This window comes from Podarcis cretensis (genome assembly GCF_951804945.1).
Source record: "Podarcis cretensis genome assembly, chromosome: 4".
NCBI lineage: Eukaryota > Metazoa > Chordata > Lepidosauria > Squamata > Lacertidae > Podarcis > Podarcis cretensis.
In genome coordinates, this window is record NC_137173.1 from 42,329,087 (window position 1) to 42,355,329 (window position 26,243).

The 26,243-nt window shown below is 42.4% G+C and overlaps 1 protein-coding gene across 1 annotated transcript; it reads left to right on the plus strand.

Annotated features, from left to right (window-relative positions):
• The first annotated feature begins 1,047 nt into the window (after positions 1–1,047).
• On the plus strand, positions 1,048–25,468 carry LOC307215492 (immunoglobulin superfamily member 2-like). The gene is made up of 9 exons (XM_079974772.1): positions 1,048–1,173; positions 2,623–3,000; positions 3,780–4,196; positions 6,749–7,138; positions 9,636–10,016; positions 12,956–13,372; positions 19,168–19,581; positions 22,538–22,933; positions 24,237–25,468. Exons 1-9 carry the CDS (start codon positions 1,113–1,115, stop codon positions 24,512–24,514), a joined length of 3,132 nt encoding a protein of 1,043 aa, XP_079830898.1. The 5' UTR covers positions 1,048–1,112; the 3' UTR covers positions 24,515–25,468.
• Positions 25,469–26,243: the final 775 nt, after the last annotated feature.

The following is a 26,243-nucleotide window of genomic DNA, read 5'->3' on the forward strand; positions in this document are numbered from 1 at the left end:
GAAAGGTTGTTTTCTGCTGCTCCAGAAAAGCGGACACGGAGCGATGGATCCAAACTACAAGAAAGAAGATTCTACCTAAACATTAGGAAGAACTTCCTGACAGTAAGAGCTGTTCGACAGTGGAATTTGCTGCCAAGGAGTGTGGTGGAGTCTCCTTCTTTGGAGGTCTTTAAGCAGAGGCTTGACAACCATATGTCAAGGAGTGCTCTGATGGTGTTTCCTGCTTGGCAGGGGGTTGGACTCGATGGCCCTTGTGGTCTCTTCCAACTCTATGATTCTATGATTCTATGACATCACATTCACCCCCATCTTAGAAGTTTCCAGAGGCATTTGGCTAACCACTGATACAAACAAAACTTTGGATGAATTTCTATTTTCATATGAAGTTGAAAATGCAAGCAATAGCAAGGAAGAAGGTCACCAATTACAAAAAGAGCAAATTAAACTCATTGGTCCATAGGCCTTAGTATGTAAATATGCAATTTTAAGAATTGGTGCTTGCTTTCCTTGTTTTCCTCTCCTCTCCCCATCCCTTTTCTCCTTTTTGCCATGTCTTTTTCACAATCTGAAAGTCTTTTTTTAAAATGATCTGTGACTCATTCTGAGAGGTTTTCATCATCATTATTATTGAAGAGCACAGTAAAACCACAATCAATCAATAAATATGGGGGGTGGGTGAGTAAAATAGCCTGAATAAACACTCCCTAACAGTTGAGAGAGTTTGGTTGTCTAATGATGCAATCCTATACTCACTTACCTGTGAGCAGGTCCTGTTCAACACAGTAGGTTTTATTTCTGAGTAGACACACATAGATCACACATTTTCTTTAAAAATAACTTTTACCATCCCCAGACAGGATGCCTAGTGGTCAGGAATGGTGAGAGTTGTTGTCCCTGAAAGGTAACCAGTTCTTCCTCCCTGCTCTAAGTTAATGTATGCGGCTTCTTCTGTGCGTTTCTGAGAAACGTTGCATCTTCAGTCTGTCTTCTGTGAAAAGACAGGAAGCCACAACAGCATTGTGACAGACAACTTCCCCACCATTACTGAGGCAAGGTTAGTTGCTGGAGCTCAACTAGAGAAGAGAATTCTAATCCCCGAAGAGGAAGAAAGTATGTTCTTTCTACTAATAGGACCTATCCGGTGCTTGGCAGCTGTGCTCCTCCTGCTGTCTGGTGAGTTTCATGTAATGTGTTTAGCCTTCATGGGAATATAATAGAGACAGGGAAAGGATGCATTGGACTCCAAGCCTCATCATCCATGAACATTGATCATGGTGGCAAGGGCTGTTGGGAGTTGGTGTCCAACAATATCTGGAATGCCACAAGCTCCCTACCATTGGAATACAAGAAATGCCTTGCTGTATTACAACTATGTTGACCTCCTGCGGTGTTCTGGTTGGCTACTGAAGTTTTGGATGCTTACAAAGTAGGGCATGAATGTGATGTTCCTTCATGGAACAGAAGAAGGACCTGCTGGATCAAGCCAGTGGCTCATCTAGTCTAGCGTTGTGTTTTCACAGTGGCCAACCAGATGCCTGTATTTGTTGACCATGATGACTATGCCTGCAGATTCTTGCAGGAAACCCATAAGCAGGACCTGAGCACAAGAGCACTGTTCCCCTCCTGAGGTTTCCAAAAGCTGGTGTTCAGAATAATTACTGTCTCTAACCGTAGGGGCAGAGCATAGCCATCATGGGAACAAATAGCCTTGTCCTCCTTGAATTTGGATAATCATCTTTTAAAGCCATCCAAGTTGGTGGCCATCACTGCCTCCTGGGGGAGCAAGCTCTATAGTTTAACAATATATTGCATGAAGTATTTTCTTTTCTCTGTCCTGAATCTTCCAAAGTTCAGCTTCAGTGGATGTCCACAAGTTCCAGTATTATGGGGGGGGGGGGACTTTTCTCTAGGTTACAGACGCTTCAGGTTACAGACTCCACTAACCCAGAAATAGTACCTCAGGTTAAGAACTTCACTTCAGGATGAGAACAGAAATGGCGTAGCAGTGGTGTGGCGGCAGCGGGAGGCCCCATTAGCTAAAGTGGTACCTCAGGTTAAAAACAGTTTCAGGTAAAGAACAGACCTCCAGAATGAATTAAGTTCTTAACCCAAGGTACCACTGTATTCACTTTCTCCATTTTATGTATCAAAAACTTTAACAACCCTGATCTAAAGTTATCAGCTCTCATAATAATTATATACAGACAAAAGTAGCAATTTTTAAGTAAGCTAATTTTAGATTTAGAAAAGAAATATTTTAGTAATCATACAGCTGGTTGCTTCTAGCTAACATCAAATGTTATAGATTCAGTTTAATTGGTTGGGCAAGAAAGTTTGAAACCTGAATATAGATGCTTGTGTATATAGAATATATATGTAGAGCACCTCTTTAAAAAGAAAAAGGGGGAAATGAAGAAATAAAAACACTGCATTATTTTTCATTTAACTTTTGCTCAAGCTGTAGTATTTGTGAATTCTGATGTAAGGCTGCTGAACATCAGAGTTTTGCCATTTTTGCATTTCACCCATTACTTTTGTCTTATTGCACTTTGTTCAGAATGCCAGCTTTACTTGATTATATTTTGATATAATCTCTGCTGCCGTGTTATGGTTTGCTTGCAGATCTCTGTGCAGGAGAAAGGATAGTATCCATCCAGAAAGGACTTCTATATCGAGCAAGAGGCTACCACATCACTATCTGGTGTAATGTCAGTGGTTACCAGGGACCAGTGGAGCAGAATTTCGAATGGTCCATTCATCGGCCATCGGACCCAAATAGAAAGCTGCAAATTATCAGCACGGATGATGCCTCCTTTCCTTATGCTGTCTACTCTCAGCGCGTTGGAAGTAGGGAGATCTACATAGAAAGGATCCGAGGAGATTCTGTTCTGCTGCACATCACTGAGCTCAAAGACATGGATACCGGCGAGTATGAGTGTTACACACCCAGCACAGATGCTGGTTACCTTGGGAATTATGGTGCCAAAACGAACCTTTTCGGTATGATATGACTATTTACTGACCACTTAGCAGTTACCTTCAATAGTCTTTGGCCCACAAAACTGATTGCACAGCCCACCAGACAGTTCTTATGGCTTGTCAGGTGTTTAACTGCACTGCTGGATTTTGCCATTCCACGGAGGCAGCAAAAACAGAAGCTGTTCAAAAGGGCTGCCATATATGGCTGCTTGGCTCGGCTTCAGTTGGAGATCGAAAGTTTGTTCAGGCTTGTGTTAGACAGTAAATGTGGATGTTTTTGAATTCAGCTGGAGAATGAGCTCCACTCTGCAACAGCTGCTAAGAAAGAGGCACTGGAATGGAGATGCGAGACAGCTCATGTGCTTTGCTGAACTGTTCTGCCTACGACCTCTGAGGCTCTATTAGTTTGCTTGGAAGGTGTGACCAAGAGTTAGGGAATCTTTATTTATAAAATCCTGTTCTTCCTTCAAGGAGCCAGGGTGGCATACATGAACCCCTAATGACTCACAACAATCCTGTGTTGAGGCAGTTTAGTCTTGAGAGGGACTTAATCCACGATCACCTAGTACACTTCATGCTTGGGTGGTGCTCTCCCTGCTCCAAGTCCAGCACTGGTAAGGTATAAACATTCCTTAGAACCACTGATTAGTTCCTCCTAAAAAATAATCTCTTCAGGGGGCTCAATGGGTGCTGGCCAGTCGCTTGTAGTCTGACCTCTTCTAAAAGAAGTGTGTGGCTCTGTATGCATCTGTGAACATCCTTCCATCTGTGTTTTCTTGTATTTCTTCATTTCATTTTAGTAATTCCAGACCTGCTCGCTGCCACCATGAGGCCACAGGCTCTCACTCGAGATCAAGGGGATTCATTAGAACTCATTTGCAAAGTGTCAACAGCTACAGTCCAACACACCCACCTCTCGGTTGGTTGGTACCTTCTTCCAGAAGGAGGCAATGGACAAGCCCAGAGGATCCTTTCCCTGTCCAGAGATTTTGTCTTACAACCAGGATCCTCTTACAATCAGAGGTTTTCCTCAGGAGATATCAGGCTAGACAAAATTGGGAGCAGAGAATATAAGCTCTCCATTGTCAGCGTACAACCCTCAGACCAGGGGGAAGTGTACTGTGAGGCAGTGGAGTGGATTCAAGATCCTGATGAAACTTGGAAAGATATTGCCCGGAAACAGACAGACAAAACATCACTGACCATCAGAAGCCTGGGTAAGAGTTGTATTTTCTACCCGTCATATATCCTGCCATTCCTGAAAGAGGCAATGAGCTACTTGATAGCCAGTAGGAGAGTAATTGTCTATGTATTTTTCCAGCAAATGCACACAATTAACTTGATTCACCATTTTACTCCAAGCCTTCTATACAGCTCTGACAGGCTTTGCATCCCAAAAACAAATATTTGATTCCATACAACAATTGGGGAAAGAAATTCAAAAATGCAAGAGAGGCCATTTTCCATTATTGAAAATGTAAGCAAGATTAGAACAGTACTCCTTCACCATTCTGTAAAAGTTGCTTAGGAATCTTTATCGCTTGGAATGCAAACTTTGTAACTAATTCAGTTATGTGAGATGGTGTTATCTGTGAGAAGGAAGGCTGTATATTTTACTCTCAAGACCTTCCTGGGAAGGGCACAATAAAATAAAATTTAATTTGCAGCTGATGATCTCCTTGGAGCCAGCTGGAACATCAAAAAGTAGCATTATGTATAAACAACTCTGGCTTTTTCATTTACCAGTTTGTCAGTGCTTCTTTATATAATCAGCCATTCTGGATTGCTGTTGTTGTTTTTTAAAGTTTTTAGAGTGCTGCTCTAAGCTACTGTAATAAAGCTATGGAAGAATGAAAGAGAAAAGCACTCCATCTACGCAAAGAGAAAAGAGACTGCCTGCTCTGTCAGATCCAGGTGTGGCTCGTCCTATTAACATCCTGGAGTGTGGGGAGGAATCAAGGACCATACATCATGCAGACATAAACCATGAGACTGGCTAAATAATACATGGTGCTTAACGCAAATACTACTGATGATGATGATAAAGTGGTAGTTTAGGTTTATTTTTTTCCACTCTTTCAGTTGCTACAGCTGTGCTGCTGTTGAAATGTGATCCTCCTACACTAGGGAATTGAAAGCTAGCTGGCTGATTCTGTTCTGCTTCTTTTCGCTTTCGGTTGCGGCTAGTTCTTCTTTGCCTCAGCACCGACAGCTTCCGTGGATTACCAAAATCATGTCGCGTTTCGAGTAAGAGGGCGGCAGGAGACCCAGCTCGCTTCCTAGTCCAGCCATTGCCAAGGCAGATTGTGGTCTCTTCTGCAGCACGGCTGTGTATTGTAGGGATCGGGGAGGGAAGTACTGATGTAACAGGGAGCAGGACAAGGTTCGAGTGCTGGAATAGAGGCCTGCTCACCCCTTGTGCTAATCAGAGGATTTAGCACCAAATCCTGCACCTTGGTACATACCTAGCACCAGTGCATTAGGCAAATGGATTCTATAACTGCCTCTTTCCACGTAACATTTATTGAAATTCTATATCCTCCTCCCCTCCACCAGCTCCCCATTTGTCGAATTACAATCTGTTGAGCTCTGCTGTGGGATTAGTGCAGCAAGACCACGGAGAAAGGGATGGGCTGCCTTCCCACATCCTCATTCACCCCAGGGGAGCTGCAACCTAAATTGAAGAGCACACAGCACACACCCTGTCTCAACAAGAGCGATGCTTTTTTAACCCACTTCCAGGCTGAAACACGTTATGCCACATTGTTGGCATAAGAGATTCAGCAAATATTTGTGAATGGCAAACGTTTGTTCGGGATTTCTGCTCTGAATTATTTATGTGCCTGCATTCAATGCCTTGGATAATTTATGCGCAGTAAGCAATTAGACCAGCGGCTCAAGCTATGATTAGCTGCAGTGCCTTGGCCTTTGGATGCATGGAGCGAGAGCTCTGAAATTGCACCGATATTAGGGAATGCACAGCACAGGGGCACAGGAGATGTAAGAAGTTTCCTTGCACTGAATCAGGTCACTGGTCAGTATTGTCTAGGCCAACCTTTGCCAACCTGGTGCCCCCTGGACCACAGACATTCCTGTATAGTTGCCTCATGCTGACTGGGGCTAATGGGAGTTGTAGTCCAGCAACACTGGAGAGTCACATTTTCAGGAAGCAGGTCTTCCAGGACTTGCAGCCAAGATGGTCTTTGAATGTCGGTATTCCTAGGAAGAAGGCAGAGTATGGGGTGGGAAAGTTGCCAAAACTGCCCTGGTTTCGCGGCTGTAGCATTAAGAAGGGAAGCTGATTTTTGCACATCACATTTTAGTCCCCTTCAGCCTCCTGCTTTCATGCTGGAAATCATAGAATTGTAGAATTGGAAGGGACCCCCGCAATGCAGGAACCACAACTAAAGCATCCAAGATAGATGCTTAAAATCCTTCAAGGAAGGAGAGTCCATAACCTCCCGAGGGAGACTTTCTCACAGTCAAACAGCTCTTACTGTCTGAAAGTTATTCCTGATGTTTAGTCAGAATCTCCTTTCTTGTAACTTGAAGCCATTGGTTTGGACCCTACCCTCTGGAGCTGGAGAAAAGAGCTTGGTCCACCCTCCATGTAGATATTTGAAGATGGCTATCATGCTGGAGGAAGACGCCCCTGAAAATATGTCACACATCAAGTATGGTATATTCCTGCTTATTGCACTAAAGCTACCACCTGAAAGGCAAAATTGAATCTGGACTTAACTATCTCTGCTGCTTTATATTTTCACAGATCAAAATTTTGATGTTGACATCTCTGTTGCTAAGAGGTCTCTCCTGGAAGGGGAAGCCTTGCAGATCAACTGCTCTGTGAAAGCCCAGAATACGCAAAACAGATGGTTCCAGGTGGTTTGGCGCCATCATGGTATGGTGATGGCTAGTCTCGATCATTATGGCACCTTGTCTTTTCGAAATGACAATAAGGAAAGGTATACTGTGGGAAACCTCCTAGTGAAGAAGCAGAGCAATGATAAGTACATCCTCAGAATCAACAAGGCGGAACTGAAGGACAAAGACACCTATAGCTGTTTCGTTTCTGAAGTTGGGCAGACTCCCACTGGCTCCTTTGCTATCACACAACAAAAGTCTTCATCAGCCATTGATATAGATGTGAAACCTAGAGGTCAGTCATGCCAAACACTTTTCCTCCAAACAAAATATGGGAATAGCCCCTGGGCTGGGGTTCACTGATGCCCTTTGCTAGCAGACTCTAAACCAAAACTCACAGGTATATTAGACCATTCTGTAGCATAGGGCAGTCCAGTGCTTCTCTTCTAAAAATAACCTTGAGTACCCCCAGAAAAAAAGCACTGGGGCAATCCAACATTAAAAGAAGTCATTCAGAACTGACCAGAGACTCCAAATTTTGCAATCAAACATCAGTCTCCAAAATCCTATGGGAGAGGTAAATTGTGCAACTATAACAATTTAAGGCTTAAGATGGTGAACAATGAGTGTGTCCTTTTCTATATACCATCTTTCCATTGTGGGCTACAGATAGAAAATAGGAAGTGGTTTGAGAGCACTGTCTCTTCCTCTGTGGTGTAAGCCATTTCCTGACATTACCTTTAGACAAACACATTTTTGAACACAGCTTTTTGAAACACTACAAATTCCTGCTTATTAGGGATAGTTGGGTGTACAAGTGCACTTGTATCCCACTTTCAAAAATGATTTCATATTTTTTGGGGTGGGGGTGGGGACTGCTGCCTGTATCCAGCCTTAGTTTGCAAAGTGGGAGTAGACTGGTGACATCATCACCACTCCAGACTGTCTCTCAAGTTTTTCTTCATTAGTTAAGGATTCCATTCTAATGCTTTCACTATTTCCCCATTTTTCTCCCTATGTACCTCTTTGTTCCATGATTTCCTGTCCTATTTCTGTGGGCCTTTTTACAAAGCTATGCAGCTTCAAGTGTGCTCCTTTTTTTTAAAAAAAAAAGATCTGGCAAACTGCTGTTGAAAATTTGCATGAGGCAACTATACAGGAATGTCTGTGGTCCAGGAATAGATGAAAGTTTCATTCAGGATAAAACTCCCATTCCCTTCAATCTCATGAACATCCCTGCCTTCAAGTTAGATTTATGTAGTATACCATAGCTTATTTCAGTGTTCAGGGGCATATACACGTCTGTTCCTTTTTTTAAGTTTTGTGATGGAGGAATTGGGAAAGAGTAACAAACATGAGCATACTAGTTTTCTAACCCTTCTGGTCTGATCATGAAGTCTTTCTTCCCATCACTGAAAACTCTACATCTTCATAGCTCTACAATTCAGTGATAAAGAACATTTTTTAAATTGTGAAGTTCCTTCTTTGACGAGTAGCATTTGCATTTGACAAATGAAAATGTATACCAAGGGATGTCTAGATTCCTCTTCTTCTTGTCTCATTAAATTCTGCCTACTGTTCCTATAATACTATTATTTGATTGATTATTTAATTTTGCTATCCCACAAGTCTCCAACAATACCAGGGTAGCATACATGATTCTATTTCCTCCTTTCTATTCACAACAGGCCTGTAAAGTAAGCTAGGTGGAGAGTGGGAATTTGAACTCTAATCTCTCCACCAATCCAACCACTCCATCAGCTTCAGCTGTGCCCCTACTTGGGTAGGGATAGTCTAGCTATTGTTGTCTATGCACTTTTAACCCCTAAGTTAGATTAGTGCATTGCATTATACATAGGGCTGCCTCTGAAGCTGGTGCAGAAACTTCAGCTGGGGCAGAATTTGGTGGTCAGGTTGCTCACTGGGCGCAGGAATGTCCAGCTGATGATTCCTCAGGATCATTGGCAGTCTGAATATGTGCTGGAGGGTTCAGCTTGTCTTGGTCCTCATTGAAAGGAATCTCAGGTTTGAGGTTTAGACACAGCTGAATTATGGCCATGTTGGATGAGGAGCTCGAAATGTTTGGGATCCATTTAAGTCATCTGTTTCAGACCTCCTTCACAAAATGAGAAGGAGACCAGTTCTGCAACACTTTGTTATGGTTATATTACTGCCAAAGAGCAAGGGCATAGATTGTAGGAGACAGTAGAGTTCTCAGCCACGGTGATCTGGTAAAACCAATGAATTTGGTGATCTCGGTGTTAAGGAAAACAACAAGTCAGGAACCAAAAAGCCATCTAGTGAGAGAGGGTGAGTCACTTAGTCTCTTCATGTCCTATGGAGAAATGAGCTCAGTGTGAAAAGATCTTAACACATGATGGTGTATAAGAACATAGTATGAGTTGTCTGGATCACACCAACGGCCCATCTAGTCCAGCATCCTGTTCTCATAGTGACCCATGGGAGGCCTTAAAGCAGGACCTGAGCACAACAGCACACTCTCCACTAGTGATTCCCAGCAAGTGGCATTTGGAAGAAAACTGTCTCCATCAGTGGCGATAAAGATATGAGTGATCTCTATACAGAAAAGAGGACATGTATCAGACGGGAAACGTAGAGGACATGTGTCAGTGAAACTTTCCCATTAACCAGTTAGAATGCTCAGTAGAAAACTAAGATGATCTTCTATGAAATAGATAGTGTCAAAATGCAAACCAATTCTGTGTCTTCTTCCCTCTTTCCCTTTGATTCAGATTTATCCATCTATATAACCCATTGTGTTTTGTTCACAGAAAGCCACTTGCAACTGTTTGTGTGGGTCAATAAGAAACAAATAATGGAAGGAGAAACTTTGGTCTTCAACTGTAATGTGAGTATAGCTGCAAATTTGCTATCTGTGAACTGGTGGCATATCCAGAGGGACAGAGATCCTCCACTGCTCATAGCCAGCCTGGAACAAAATGGCAGACTAAAGATAGGTGCTTCTTACTTGGAGCGCAGTGCTCATGGTGAGCTCAGGTTAGAGAAGAGGGACCCTTCCACGTTTACCTTGACCATCTACAACACTTTAGCCACAAAGGATACAGGGCTGTATCGCTGTGAAGTGACAGAGTGGTCTGGGAGCAGGAGCTGGAAACACACACAGGAAATCTCAACAAGAGTTGAACCACTGGGTAAGTTCATCCTATATCCTTTCCCTTTCACATACTTCTAGCTATCCTGTCTAATTATCCAAGCTAAATGTTTTACGCAACATGACAACTCTTTAAGCACACATATATGTCTTTGGGAAGAGAGCGAACCAGTCCCAGGTTCAATCAGAGCATCTGTTTCAAAGGATCAGGTAGCAGGTGGTATCACAGGCCTCTGCCTGAGACCCCAAAGAACCACTCCCAGAGTGGACAGGACTGGATTAGATGAACTGACCCAAGCCCTAGTACAAGATAAGGGCGGTATATGAACCCAGTGGTCTGACTTCCTAACACTGTGCTGCAGAGATGTATAAAGTACTCCTGAAACATCATTCCTCCTTCTGTGAACAGTCTATAACTGAGCTGGGTTATTTCTTGCTAAGCCCAAGGCAATGCTTTTGTGATTTTGACTCAGTTGGCTGGGCTGCAATCCAGGTCAGCAAACATCTATTCAACAGAATGGGTGTGATATGATAGAGAATATAATATTTTATGACATCTGTCCTTACCTCAGCAGTGAGACTTTCTAGACAAGTAGTGAGTAGTGATCACTCACTGTAGCACAAGATGTTAGGGAAAATACTGTCTCTCTTTAAGTAACTGACTCTGATGGCAACTACTGTATGTTGGCTACTACAGGTGTAATGTCCAAAATAGTCAGGTGACCGGAACTTCCGGGTTAGCGCCATTGGCAATGGCGGAATTCCTCTGATCCAGAGGAACCCGCTCCGCGAAAATTGGGTCTTGCCGCCGCGGCGAAGGCGGAGACCCTTTAAAAATCCCAGGCGGAGGAAGCCTGGGAACGTGGGATTCGGCTGACACCAGGAGCGCCCCCCCTACACGCAAGGAAACCCCTTTTTCAGGGATCTGAAGCGACGTGGGGTGAGCGGCGCGGTGTTTTGAATCGACCGCTATTTTTACGGAGTGAAGCCGCACAGCCGTTGCTGGAGAGCGCTGACTTTTTCCTGGGGACAATTGGACTCTAAACAAGTACCCGTGAGTAGAACGGAAAATTGGGCTAAGAAACACTTTAATTTGGCACTCAGCGGGAAGGTTCTAAACAGGAAGTCCGCCTTCCGCTTTTGTAAATAGTCTGAAGCAAAAATCGTGCAAGCCAAAGTCCGGAAAGTTGCACATAAAGGTTTTTAATTCCTCCTGTTTTGATCATCTAAACCCCTCTTGGAAGCAGGAGTAAAGAGGGGAAATTTGATTGTTCAAGCCTGCAGGAGAGAGAGTAAAGAAAGATAAATTTCCACCGTCTCAAACCTGGGAACGGGGTGTCAGAGATGGAGATTTTTGGTGAAGTTCATTGACTGTGAATGGAACATCTTTTGACAGTTAGTTGAAGAAGAGAAACAAATTGATTCCAATGTTGCATTTTGCATTTAAAAGAAACAAAAAATTCAAAAAATGAAAGTAATTTTTCTTTGTTGGATCTGCTTTTAAAAAATGGATACAAATAGAAATTGCCTCCTCTAGAGGGAGCTTGTTAAATTGTTGCTGGAGTCATTCTGGGGATTTTACAGCTGTGGAGATTAGGATCGTGGGACCAGACTGTGGCCTTGAACAAAAATGTGTTTGGAAGAAGTTTTGGTGCTTGCTTTTTGCAAGACAAGAGCTTTGTTGGAGCAGATACATGAGAAGATGGATTTGATGACTGTTGCAGTCTGAAACTTTGGACAAACAGTGAATATGTATACAGAAACCATCCAGGAGCCAACTCAGGAATCTGTTTTGATAGAGCAAGTGCAAACGCAGAAGATAATGGAGGAGGCTGCTGTTGAACCTCAAGTAACACAAATGGAGAGGCCCGAGGCCCTACAGGAGCATAAGCTATTGTTGTTGAAGGCTGAATTCGAAGTGGGCCGGGGGGCGTCTGGAGTTGTGGGTCCCCTTAAGTTTGGAGGGACTTTGAAACATGCTTTTAAATATTTTCTGGACTACACTGTTGACTGTGGGGAATGGGACTGTGGGGAATGGGCCGATCTGCTGAGGAGAGATGGAGATATTTTTGAGTTGGAACATCCCCGAGACCTACTCCTCAATGAGAAAGGAAAGAAATTAAGAAAGAGATCTACAAAAGACAAGGTAAAGTGCAAGTACAAACAAGAAGAAGACCTGCAGAAGGGACATGGAAAAGACTTAAGAGCTTCGGATATTAGATTACCAGGTTGATGGACTAGATGGAATGGACAGTAAGGACTGACATAACCCGAGACCAGGAAGAAGAGACGCTGGAGGAAGATTGGAAGAAAACTTTAAAAAATTTATTTTGGGAATTAGTGTAAAATTAATGAGTATTAGGAAAAATGTTGGAATGAAAATATTTGGCTTTAGCAGAAATGTTATAAGGAATTATGTATAAATAAATATTAAGTTTTAAGTCTTAAGGTATTTTTGGGAAGATAAGGTTAAAATAAACTAAGGTAAACTGAATGACAGAATATAGTGAAAGATGGAAAGGATTTGTTGAGTTAATTAATAGGTTAGACTGTTAAGACAAACTATTTAAAAAAAATATTGAGAAGGATGGAAAGAATTTGCTGAAATAAATAACTAAACTAGAATACAAAAAGGGAGGTGTGAGGAGGTCGATGAAACAAGTTAATGAAAGATAAAGATATGGAATATTGTGTTTTTATTGTTATTGTTGTATTGATTTTTATGTTTTTTTCTTTTTTCCCTCTTTTAAGTATTGTTACATATGTTTTGAAAATTTTCTTTTGTTGTTGTTGTTTTCTTCTTTTTTCTTTCTCTGTAATTTTTGAAACTTCTAATAAATATCATTTTTTTTTAAAAAAACAAAATAGTCAGGTGATCAAGACTTTCCTACAAATAGAAATTTGATGGCATTTGGGAGAGAGATTGACAAGGTATCTCTGGTGTTGATGTAATGTCCTCAATTTTCTCTGGCTTAACAGGGCAGAATTTGAAAGCTATACTGAGTAGCAGAGTTCCAAATGTAAAACTGCAGGAAGACCTTGTACTGTTCTGCAAGGTGGCTGGTAATGATGACATCACCAACAATGTGCCAATTTCCATCACCTGGCTATTCCAGCCTCACTTGAAGCTGAGTGGCTATCAGCAAGTGGTCAAAGCCACCGCAAGAGGCACCATTGAATGGGGATTGGCGTTTATGCAATTTGAGAAGAAAACCAAGATTACAAAAGTGTCTTCTTTATCCCAACTCCTTATCCACAGTGTCACATGGCAAGAGAGAGGGATGTATAAGTGTGAAGTTGAAATCTGGAGAAACTCACAGGATGCCAGAAACTTGTCTGCAATAGCAGCTTCTGTGCTATCCTCTAATCTTGTGGAGATCAAGGTGACCCAACCAGGTAGGTGTTTAGAAATCACTGTCAGCCTAACCTTTTCCTTTTGCTACAGTATTAGCCACTGTCTTCTAGGAAGCGTCTCTCATAAGTCTTGGTGGATGACTCAAATCACCGTCCAATATGTTGAATGCAACAGATTTTATTTTGCCCCATAGTGTTGACTGTCTTTTCCCAAACATATCCAAGACTGCCCTACTTTATGACATTTGTATTAAATTTTTCTATTTTATTTACATTTCCAACCAGCTTTATGAATGGATAATCCCTAAAATCCCTCCAACAATAAGGGAGCACTGATAAAACAAATACCCTTGCTTGTATCAAGCGCTCAGAGTAGACCCATTGAAACTAATGAACCGAAGTTAGCCATGTTCATTTTTATTTATGTATTCATTTTCACTCTGAGTAGCACAAGTATTGGATACAAGCCACTATTCCCATCTCAGTGATTTGGTTACTTCTGTTCTTAAATTTGCTAAGTGTGTTCATTGTTTTTAAATGTTTTTATAGATTGCTTTGAGTTGTTTTTAAATGCATTAAACATGTTCTGAATTTATTTTTAATTGTCACATATCAGTGATGGTTCTGCCACCATGGGCTCCTTTAGAAAGAAGGACAGAATATACATTTAATAAGATAAATAAAAATAAAATAAAGCCCCTTTTGTGAAAGCAACCCCCCCCCTTTCTTCTGTTTGCCAGGAACAGGCAGTAAGTTAAGATGCTAGAGGAAGCTGATAACTTCTTACCATACGTCTGACCAATGCTGTGGAAAGGGGAGACGTTTTGAAATGACTCATACTGGGGGTTTTGCACCCACAGTGGGTAGACAATAGTTTTTGCAGAAATGCACCCGTTGACAGCCTGCGCATATAATGGGAAGCAGCTGCTGGGTTCTTTTGCATACTTCACTTGCCACCACAGAGAGAAGAGACTGCACTGTCAGCAGCCGGGTTCAAAGCAAGAAAAGGAACTTGGAGATTGTGCTCAGTTAATTAAATTGAAGTGGGTTCTGATTTCCCCTTTCAAGTCATCTCTCTTTAGCAAGGCCACTGTGGGTGACAAGAAACTTAAAAGAAAGAGCTTGGCTATCCTTAGCAAGATCTGCTTTGGGGGGAAACCGTAGCAGGTTTTTGTAATCGGCATCTTCGGATGAAAATCAAGTACAGAGCTTTGAGATCTAATGAGAATATTGGAAGCAGGAAAGGATGCCCTTATTACAGCCTTTTCCAAGAGTCCTTTCTCTGTGCTCTTGGAAGCATTCAGACGCTATCCATGATACTTCCTTGAGAGAAGCCAACAACCCGTGCAGTCCTTTCCACAATCCCTTGTGGGTTTTCCTTTTGCTATAGTCTACAACTTCTTCATTGCTGATGAGACACAATGTGAAAACCATTAAGATGCTATTTCCACTTGCTGGAAAGGTTAACAAGCCAAATCATAGAATTGTAGAGTTTGGCTCCAAGAGTCATCTAGTCCAACCCCCTGCAATGCCAGAATCACAACTAAAGCATCCATGACAGATGGCCATTCAATCTCTGCTTAAAAACAGCCAAGGAAGAAGAGTTCACAACTTCCTGAGGGAGACCATTCCACTATTGAACAGCTCTTACTGTCAAAAAGTTCTTCCTAATATTTAATCGGAATCTCATTTCTTGTTGTTTGAATCCATTGGTTCAGGTCTTACTCTCTGGAGCAGCAGAAAGCTTGTTCCATGAGTTATTGTTTCTTAATCTTTTGTTGGAAGCTGCCCAGAGTGGCTGGGGAAACCCAGCCAGATAGGCGGGGTATAAATAATAAATCATCATCATCATCTTCCGTGTGGAAGCCCTTGAGATATTTGAAGATGGCTCTCATTTCACCTCTCACTCTCCTCTTTTCCAGGCTAAACATACCCAACTCCCTCAAGCACATCTCATAAGGCTTGGCCGTACCCAACATACCTTCTCTGATCATTTCACTTGTTGTTGTTTAGTTGTTTAGTTGTGTCCAACTCTTCGTGACCCCATGGACCAGAGCACGCCAGGCACTTCTGTCTTCCACTGCCTCCCGCAGTTCAGTCAAACTCATGCTGGTAGCTTTGAGAACACTATCCAACCATCTCGTCCTCTGTCATCCCCTTCTGCTTCTGCCCTCAATCTTTTCCAACATCAGGGTCTTTTCCAGGGAGTCTTCTCTTCTCATGAGTTGGCCAAAGTATTGGAGTCTCAGCTTCACGATCTGTTCTTCCAGTGAGCACGCAGGGCTGATTTCCTTAAGAATGGATAGGTTTGATCTTCTTGCAGTCCATGGGACTCTCAAGAGTCTCCTGCAGCACCATAATTCAAAAGCACGAATTCTTCGGCGATCAGCCTTCTTTATGGTCCAGCGCTCACTTCCATACATCACTACTGGGAAAAGCATAGCTTTAACTATACGGACCTTTGTTGGAAAGGTGATGTCTCTGCTTTTTAAGATGCTGTCTAGGTTTGTCATTGCTTTTCTCCCAAGAAGCAGGCATCTTTTAATTTCGTGGCTGCTCTCACCATCTGCAGTGATCATGGAGCCCAAGAAAGTAAAATCTCTCACTGCCTCCATTTCTTCCCCTTCTATTTGCCAGGAGGTGATGGGCCCAGTGGCCATGATCTTCATTTTTTTGATGTTGAGCTTCAAACCATATTTTGCGCTCTCCTCTTTCACCCTCATTAAAAGGTTCCTCCTCACTTTCTGCCATCAAGGTTGTGTCATCTGCATATCTGAGGTTGTTGATATTTCTTCTGGCAATCTTAATTCCGGCTAGGGATTCATCCAGCCCAGCCTTTCGCATGATGAATTCTGCATATAAGTTAAATAAGCAGGCAGACAATATACAGCCTTGTCGTACTCCTTTCCCAATTTTGAACCAATCAGTTGTTCCATATCCAGTTCTAACTGTAGCTTTCACATAGGCAGCCATAAATCCTTTTGCAGGAATGTGACGGGCAAGATTAGGATTAAACTGAAAGGCAGGGCACATAAGGAAGGAGGAGTAAGGAGATGGACAGACAGCTGCTCTGAATGAGAGAAGATCGTAAAATGGATAATAATGAAGATGGTGCTCAGATATTTTCCAGATTTCTGAACATCTTTGTTTCCATCCAGTCAGAACTCTCCCATTTATGTCACAGATAGTTTTAAAATCACAACAGAGCAAAAACTAAAGTAGAGGCAGAGTTACATTCAGCAGGAATTTGCAGCAATTTACGATATGCATATAATTTCTTTTATGATTTGACTTTTTGGGTGAGCCTAGCCCACATTATATAATCATTGCTAAAGGTTTAAGGATGAAGGACATTACTTTCTTTCTATTTTTTTTTTAAATAATATTTATTGAGGTTTAAAAGGTTACAGATAAAACAGAAAAACACCAAATTAAACAAAAAACAAAACAATGTATCACATTAAAAAAAGAATACCATACAAATAAAAAAGAGAGAGAAAAAAGATTAAGGAAAAAGGAAAAACAAAAGCAAGAAACACATCAAACCTTCACATAATATATCTTTCATTTGCTTGTTTCCTTGACCTCCTCCCACCTCCCTTTTTTGTATTCTAATTCAGTTAAATATTTCAGCAAATCCTTTCCCTCTTATTCTCCTTAAAATTAATATATCTATTTGAACTTAAACTCTTAAAACATTTCCACTAGGGTCATAAAAATTTCATTCCACGATTTTTCTCCCCCTCATTAAATTTTTACGAAATTTCCAAATATAAACTTTAAATTCCCAATCTTCTTCCACCGTCTCCTCTCCCTGGTCTCGGCCTCTGCCATCCCTTCTGTCAACTCCAAACAGTCCATCAACCTGGAGATCTTATATCCGTGGCTCTTAACTCTCCTACACGTCCCTTCTGCCGATCTTCTTCATAATCTTTAGTGCTAAAAAGCAGATCTCGGGGGAGCTCCATCCCAACAATGCCTTTATTCCTTCTTAACAGGACAGCCAGATTTCCATAGTTAAAGCTAGGATCCATAAAGCATTCCAAATCTTGTTTCAAAATTCCTCCAAATCCAAACGCCCCAAAAGCTCCAATCTCCTCCTGACCCAAATCCGTATCCCAAAAGTCAATTGATCCCTGCGTTGGGGAATCTCTCCAACTTTCCTTTTCCAGACCAGGCCAGGCTCCAATCTTCAAGATCTGGCTTTTGCTAGTTTCAATCATAAAGGGCCTCCATTTGTAATCCTCAATTTGCAAAGGTTAAGGCTCCCCCTTGTATTACTTTAGGTTCGACCACAGCAACTTTCTCCTTCTCCTTTTCAACCATTTGTTCAGTCATGATAGATTCCTGTGCCGGATCCTTGACAACTTCTGTGTTGATACCCACTTTTGATCCCAAGATGTCAATTTTAGTAGCCATAGCATCTATCTGTTTATGAAGCTTTTCCAACAAATAGTTTGTCTTATAAAATACAGACACTAAATCTTCCCTAACCGACATTCTTGGGATGTTCAAGGTCAAATTCTGGTTTCTCACAGTCCTTATCTTACAGCTGGATGCCTCCGCTCCACTCTTGTAACAGTTTCAAAAACTCAGTCCTTTCCAACACAGTTCCAAAGGTGAAAAATAGTATCAATTTTCAGTTACTTTTCCTTCTTTCAAAACACAGAAGCGGACAATGGAAACAGCATCTTTCTCTTGTAGCTAGCTGTCAGATATGTACTGTTCACCGTCAATGGACTTTTTCCTTTTTTTCCTTTTTGCAGCCCGTTCCCAGGTTCAGAGACGTGGTAATTTAGTTTTCCACTCTCTCCTGCAGGCACGCTTGGTCAAAATTTTCCCCCTCTTCCCCTGCTTCCAAGTGGGGTTTAATAGTTTCAATCAGTGGAAGTTTGATCCTTTACATGAAGCTTTCCAAAACCTTAGCTTACGAATACTTTGCTTCAGTCTATTTACAAAAAGGGGAGGCGGACTTCCTGTTTTGAGCCTTCCCCGTTCGATGCCGAATTAAGGTATTTAGGAATCCAATTTTCCGTTCTACTCATGGGTTGTTGTTTAAAATCCAATTGTCCACAGGAAAAAGTTAGCGCTCTCCAACAGCAGCAATGCGGCTTCACTCCGTGAAAGAAGCGGTCGATTCAAAGCACGGTGCCGCTCACCCCACGTCACTCCGGATTCCCGATCCCGGGTCTCCCCGCGAGTGGGGGGGGGGCGCAAAAGGTGCCAGCCGAATCCCCAGTTTACAGGCTCTTCCGCCTGTGATTTCCAAGGGTCTCCGCCTTCGCCGTGGCGGTTCAGACCCTGCTTTCCACGGAGCAAGTTCCTCCCGATCGGAGGAGTACCGCTGAATAAAGTGCTGATTTCTAAAGCTTTCTGTGGAGCAAATATGCGTGTTAAAAGAGGTTCTAAAATGTAAAGAGAAGTGCAGCAAATTAAAATGTGCTGGAATCCTGAAACCCAGATGGGAACTCACTCTATTTTTTATTTTTTTAAAGGATATGAATGAATCATGGTCTTCATAAGAGCTTGAACAAAATTGTTTGGCCTGTGCTCCGCAAAATTTATTAGAATAGATTGTTTTTTGTAATATATTCAGTTAATTTAAATACTATTTCATATTTCAATATACATTTTAAATGGTTTAGAACAAAAAAAATCAGCATAAAAATATGATATAATTCTACATTCAAAAGTAAGCAAAATTGCTATGATTACTTATTATATTGTTATTATTCCACATTTTAATAATATATAAAATTATATTTTATTTATTTATTTATTTATTTAATGTTATCAATATTAGCTAGTAACTACTATTTCTTTGCCTTTTATTCTAGAAAGCAATCTAAGACTCAACATGGATGTAAAGTCTTTGGAAATCACTAACAATGAAGATGTAAGAATTGATTGCAGAATCAGGTCATGGACCAATGAGAATTCTCGGTTAGGAGTTGCCTGGTATTTTCTCCCATTTTCTCCCACGAATTCAGTTCCACTGCTGATTATAAGAATGAATTACACTAACATATTGGAATATGGGGAGGCGTTCAGTTCTCTGCATCAGAAATCCAGGTTTCATAACAAGAAGGTCTCCAACCACCTGTACCAGCTGCTTATTCTGTCAGGAGGTTATGATGCCCATGGCAAATATTACTGCATAGTAGAGGAGTGGATCTGGTTAACAGATGGAGGCTGGTACAAACTTGGAACGATGGAATCTGGAAAAACCACGGTATATTTCAAGTTTTCAGGTAACTGACCTTATTTATTCATGGATCTTTTAGATGAGAGTAGCCAACATGCTGCATTTGGGATGTTTTTGCACTGAAATGACAAGAGATTCTGCCACTCTCTCCCCACCCACAGTGGTTCAGCTGAGCTGGGGCACCATTGCAGAAATGGGAGGACTGGCACAAAACATTGGGCTGCCTGAGAAGATTAGATCACTCATCACTGTGCTTATCTCCGCCTACTCCTGGCTTAGCTCTTTGGCGGCATGCTGGGGACCTCAGTGCCACTCTTTGAGGGGGGCACAGGGAATAAGGTCACAATGGAGAGTGTCTACCCATGAAAGCAGCAGATGCATTTTAAACTGGCTTTAAACTAAAAAGCTAAAAAGCTAAAAAAAGCCAATGCAATTCTGGGCTGCATCAATAGGAGTATAGCATCTAGATCAAGGGAAGTAATAGTGCCACTGTATTCTGCTCTGGTCAGACCTCACCTGGAGTACTGTGTCCAGTTCTGGGCACCACAGTTCAAGAAGGACACTGACAAACTGGAACGTGTCCAGAGGAGGGCAACCAAAATGGTCAAAGGTCTGGAAACGATGCCTTATGAAGAATGGCTAAGGGAGCTGGGCATGTTTAGCCTGGAGAAGAGGAGGTTAAGGGGTGATATGATAGCCATGTTCAAATATATAAAAGGATGTCACATAGAGGAGGGAGAAAAGTTGTTTTCTGCTGCTCCAGAAAAGCGGACACGGAGCAATGGTTCCAAACTACAAGAAAGAAGATTCCACCTAAACATTTGGAAGAACTTCCTGACAGTAAGAGCTGTTCGACAGTGGAATTTGCTGCCAAGGAGTGTGGTGGAGTCTCCTTCTTTGGAGGTCTTTAAGCAGAGGCTTGACAACCATATGTCAGGAGTGCTCTGATGGTGTTTCCTGCTTGGCAGGGGGTTGGACTCGATGGCCCTTGTGGTCTCTTCCAACTCTACGATTCTATGATTCTATGATTCTATAAACATTTACTTTAACCCAGGCTTCCTCAACCTCAGCCCTCCAGATGTTTTTGGCCTACAACTCCCATGATCCCTAGCTAGCAGGACCAGTGGTCAGGGATGATGAGAATTGTCGTCTCCAACCATCTGGAGGGCCAAGGTTGAGGAAGCCTGCTTCAACCATTTAATCAACTCTGCTGGTCTCTGTACTGGTATCCCAAGCTACAAAGCCATTTTTATTGCTTTTGGGTCTTATATTGGCACATTACTGCTTTTAAAACTTGATTCTTTTATAAATTAACATCATCATCACAAGAGTCATATGGATATCGTCGGCTCTCCGGAGCAGAGACACTAACATTGGTTCGTTATTGGTCTGATTCAAATCCCACAAGGCATTACTATCGCCAATGCAATTGTGTTTGTGTGTACACAATTGCCTCCAGTAAAGATCCCCAAAGTCAATACTCTTAATTCCCCCAGTTTAGTGCATTCACCTTTGTTCTACCTTTTGCATTAACATTACTTGCCCCAGGCGTTGTTGTTGTTAGATACAAACAGCAAGCTGAGATGCCTGCTTGCAAGTAGGTCTCCGCCTGCTTTTTGAAATGATAGATCTCCCAGGTATATGGCCTAATAATTTGTTGTTATAAACAGCCACTCCAATATTTAAGCAGACTGCGCGGGTGGCGCTGTGGGTTAAACCACAGAGCCTAAGGCTTGCTGATCAGAAGTGCGGCAGTTCGAATCCCCACAACAGGGTGAGCTTCCGTTGCTCGGTCCCTGCTCCTGCCAACCTAGCAGTTCGAAAGCACGGCAAAGTGCAAGTAGATAAATAGGTACCGCTCCGGTGGGAAGGTAAACGGCGTTGCCATGCGCTGCTCTGGTTCCCCAGAAGCGGCTTAGTCATGCTGACCACATGACCCGGAAGCTGTACGCCGGCTCCCTCGGCCAGTAAAGCGAGATGAGCGCCGCAACCCCAGAGTCGGTCACGACTGGACCTAACAGTCAGGGGTCCCTTTACTTTACCTTTACTCATGAGTACATCCAAATCTTTGTCTAGACATTGTAGGGGAGTTATGAACCCTTTAAGAAGATGATGACTTGCCCCTCAATATCTCTGACTCCAGCAAGACACTCCGGGCCCCTTCCAGACTGGTGTTTGATTGCGTGTGTATTCTGCAACATCTTTGTGATGTAATACCAGTGCATTGGCAGTGGATTCATTCTGCTTTGGTTCTGCAATGTTCCCCCCATGCTACCACATTATTGCTGTCTGGAGGGGTTATAGCAGAACAAAAGCAGGATAAAAACAAACCAGAACATTTGTAATATATAAAAAAATTGTGGGATTTCAGCAGGAAGCTACAGGATGTTCACTGGCTGGAAGTGAAGCTCCAAAACTTTTGCAGGTGCAAACAGTATTGAAAGTGGAATTGCATTAGACCATCCAGAACCATCTCAGCAATTGGGCAGACTGAGGTTGCTGAGGTTCTTGAGGTGCCAGCCCCATGGGCATCCTGCCTGCCCTGCCAGCTGGGCGGAAGTGGTGTTGGTATTGGCCAAAATCATGTGAGATCTTGTGCAGTGTAGAATTTGGACAAGATCTCACCCATAATTGGTGCTGAGGCTAAGGCTGAGGCTGAGGCTGAGGCTGCTTCTCCACCAGCGACTGAGCCAGCAGCATAGGCAGAGAAGCGGCACTGGTGGCAGCAGGTATGGTGGCAGTGGCAGGGTAGAGCAGCACTTCTTGTTTTGCCACGCTGCTCCTGAGACTGTCCCAAGAGCATCATGTGCGCAAATCATCATGAATGCACACACAAAAAGCTGTCTGGAGAGGCCCACAAAGTGTAGCTTGGACCAGCTATTTCTGGTATGTCCTGGGACAATTCCTAGGATGGGGGAATGCATAGTGCCAATCAGAGTGATTAGAGGTGTGACGTAATATGCCAAATTTTCTTTTTCTTTCTTATTTTGGTTCTCCCCCAGAAAATAAGCCACTCGTTGAAAGAACGAACTACAGCATCACTGTCACCGAAAATGAGGACGTGACCTTGAACTGTACCCTGCAGAGGCCATTCCAGCCCACCTCCCACTTCTCCATCAGTTGGTTCAGAGTGTCAGAACAGTCCAATACGGAAACCCTGGTGCATATGAAAGGCAATGGCATCATTGACTATGGTAATGGCACAATGGCAAGGAGGCTGCACCCCCACTGCCCTTCTGTGGGTGATTTTCTTCTGATCCTGCAGAATGTGGAGAAGGATGATGCTGGGCTGTTCTACTGCCGGGTGGAAGAGTTCAAGGCTGTCGACTGCAGTGCTGCAGGAGCAAAACATGAATGGGGTGAATCGGGATTCAGCAAGCTAGTTGTACTCCCTTCAGGTAATGCTGATCTGACTCCTGGGTGCATATCAGTGCTGAACTCTCCAGCCTTATGCCTGGTTTAAAGGCAATCCTTACCCTCTTTAGACAGTTCAGATTGGGGAAAGTAAACACATAAGAGGAAGCATTTGGACACACTAGCTCCACCCCCTTCACATTTATTCCATTCACTTTCCATCTTGTGGAATCAAAAAGGGGTCACCAAACACCGGGGACGAAGAAGGAACAGGAGGGCTTAATTATGGAGTTGGGATGTGGCAAGGCAATAGGAGGAAGAGTAGTAGTAATGGGTTCTTCTGTAAGAACATTAGAAGAACCTGCTGGATGAGGCCAATGGTCCATCTAGTCCAGCATCCTTTTCTCACAGTGACCAATCAGGTGTCTAAGGGAAGCCAGACAGCAGAATCTGAGCACAACAGTACTCTCTTCTTTTAAGACGAATTTCAGTGGCAGGTAGAGATCCTATGGGTGTCAGGAAAGGCCTCTGCAGGGACTTTAGTAACTGCTGGTGCCCCTTGGTGACCCCTTTTGATTGATCAACATAGTAGGTAGACAAGCCTTACACATTTGGAGCACAGAAAGGAGGCAGAAGGTTTGTTTTGCTACTATTGTTGTAATAAAGTGAGACCAAAAGACCAAGCAATCAATAAGTGGAAGATCCAATGAGTGTTGGAACGATCAACTTCCCCCTATCACACACTGAGAATGAATAGATGTAGAAAAATGAACAGTGTAAATACCAAAAGAGAGGCAATACCTTTCTGTAGCCGCTTCCAGTATCTGCTGAGTCCCTTTATAACAATCCCATGGTGTCAAATTGGCTAATAAATTCCAGTTCATGATTTTTAGTGCAGTATGGTAACTTTAAGTTCTGCCCATTAATGTCTTAGGAGACTGAAATGCTATCCTAGTGGTTTGTGTCTCCGTTTATGCGATCTCACACAGATTTTTACCTGGCCTATGAAAATGGGAGAAGCACATTGCTTGCAGTTAAAGGCAAATTCTAAAACAGTGCTAAAATGGCTGTGCAGACACATTCCAAGAATGGAAAGGTGACAATCCATACTGTGTATTATGTACATGATCTAAATATAACTACTCAGTCACAGACATTTCACTTTTGCATATCTGTTAGAATGGGTGATAATGAAGATTCTGAAATTTATTTATTTTTTAAGATGTATTCAACATATATTAAAATGCATGGTTTTTAAAAGATGTATTCAACCTTTTTGCAGCCTGCATAGATGCAGGAAATTCAAGCATGAACAGCTATGTTTTCACCCTGTTTCCCTCCCTGCAGTGTCAACCAGTTCCACCCAGATCTGTTCTTCTCCGCCGCTGTTCCGTTTCCTTGTATTCTACCCTCTGGTCCTGTTTGCTATCCTGGTGGCTGCCTTCCTCGTCTGGCACTTCAAAAAGAAATGTGCTCAGAAGAACAAACTGAATCAGTGGGAAGAGAAGACATCTGTTGAAGCTGCTGAGATGGTGGCACCATCCCATTCCAAGCTCAGTTCCAAAAGCCACAATGACATAGCGGAGGAAGAAACCAATCGTCTCAAGGGTAACGAAGAGGACTGACCATTTGTTGAAGAGTGAACAGAGGCATTTTGTGCTGCATTGAATTCTGATGACTTTGGGGGGAGACTTCTCTTTAGCACTCAATCAGGGCAAATTGCAATTTGAGTTCTCCCGAGACAGACAGATGTCAACAACTGATGTTGGAGGCTATCACCATTCTCGTTGTTGGTTTGACTTACAGCTCCCTCCCCTCTTTTTTTCTTCTTCCTATGCTTTTTGACTCTGAAGATCTTCACAAACAGGTACAGTATTTAGCAGCAGGAAGTTTCATTTGACAATCTAGAACTTGCCTCTAGATAGTGTGAAGTGAACTCTGTTCCCTTCTCAGGCAGTGCATGGGAATGAATTCCTGGCTCAGTGCTTCTTTTAAATGGAATTGTTACTCGTGGGGCACGAACTCAACACGGTACTTTTTTAACCATGCAGAGAGGCACTTTTAACCTTTCATAAAAAGACATAATAAAGCAATAATGCCATGGATGTATTTCAGCATTAAATTTAAAGACGGTTAGCACTTAAATTCCCGCTGCCTTTCTCCCATTCTAATTCTATTCTCTGCTGACCCTGCACAGTTTTATGAAGCTCAGATTTAAGGTGATTCACTGTGGGTTTTTAAACAAGACTCAAGACAGCAGAGACACACAAATATCCCCTCTTAATCTCTTTCTTTCATGGACACACTGAGACATATTCCAGAAGAACTGAACATTTAGAATACACACTTTATCAGAATTTTGTACCAGTTAGAGAGTCGGACTAGGACCTGGGACACCATGACTCAGATTCCCACTTGGTCATGATGAAGCTCACTGGGTGACCCGGGCCAGTTAACTGCTTCTCAGCCTAACCTACCTCACAGGGTTGTTGTGGAAATTACATGAGGGAGGGGGGAACAATGTATACCACTTTGAGCTCCTTGGAGAAAAAGGTGGGATAAAAATGCATTTTATTTTTTTAATGCCAACTATATAGAAGGTAACACAATCTTGAGACTAGTCCCAAGGGTGATCAACAAATCAATGCCATGCAAAAAATTTGCAAAGCACCAGGGGACGCTGTTACCCGGGGGGCCCCTAAGAATCTGTTGCCCCAGGTTTCAAGCCCCTTCTCCTTGTTTTTTATTTTCTTTTTAAATTTAATATTTATTTTATTTTGCTTACAGGACTGCTGAGCATTTTAAGGCACAGTGTTGCTGAGACCCCAAGCACCCATTATCTTAATTTGATCAGAGACCTAAATTCCCTTCTCTCTATAAATTAGCACGTTCAAACTAATTTATAGATATAATTTATATAAATGCAAGTCTGTGTCATAGGCTTGCGCCCTTTTAAACACCTAGTGGCATCCCCAAGAGCAGGCAACTCCAGAAGAACTATAGACCAAGTCGCAATGCGCATTACACAGTCAAGGAATTAAGTACCTAGAAAACACATGTGCGCACATGCATATATAAAGGTACTTGGAATGCAGATTTCGATGAAAGCTGAGGCTTTTTAGCCTAGTGACATCAAGCTTTTGGATCAGTGATCCTACATGCACCTACAATGCTGATATTTCGTCTCCTGCTGAAACCATTTGTTTCACAAGTGTTTTTAGAGAATTAATTTGATTTATGTTGGTATTTGTTCTGTGTTTTATGATTCAGTCAATATATGATGTTTTAATCATTTTTATTGTACATTGCTATGGAAAAGAAAAACTGAAAGAGTGTGTGTGAGAGAGGGGGGGG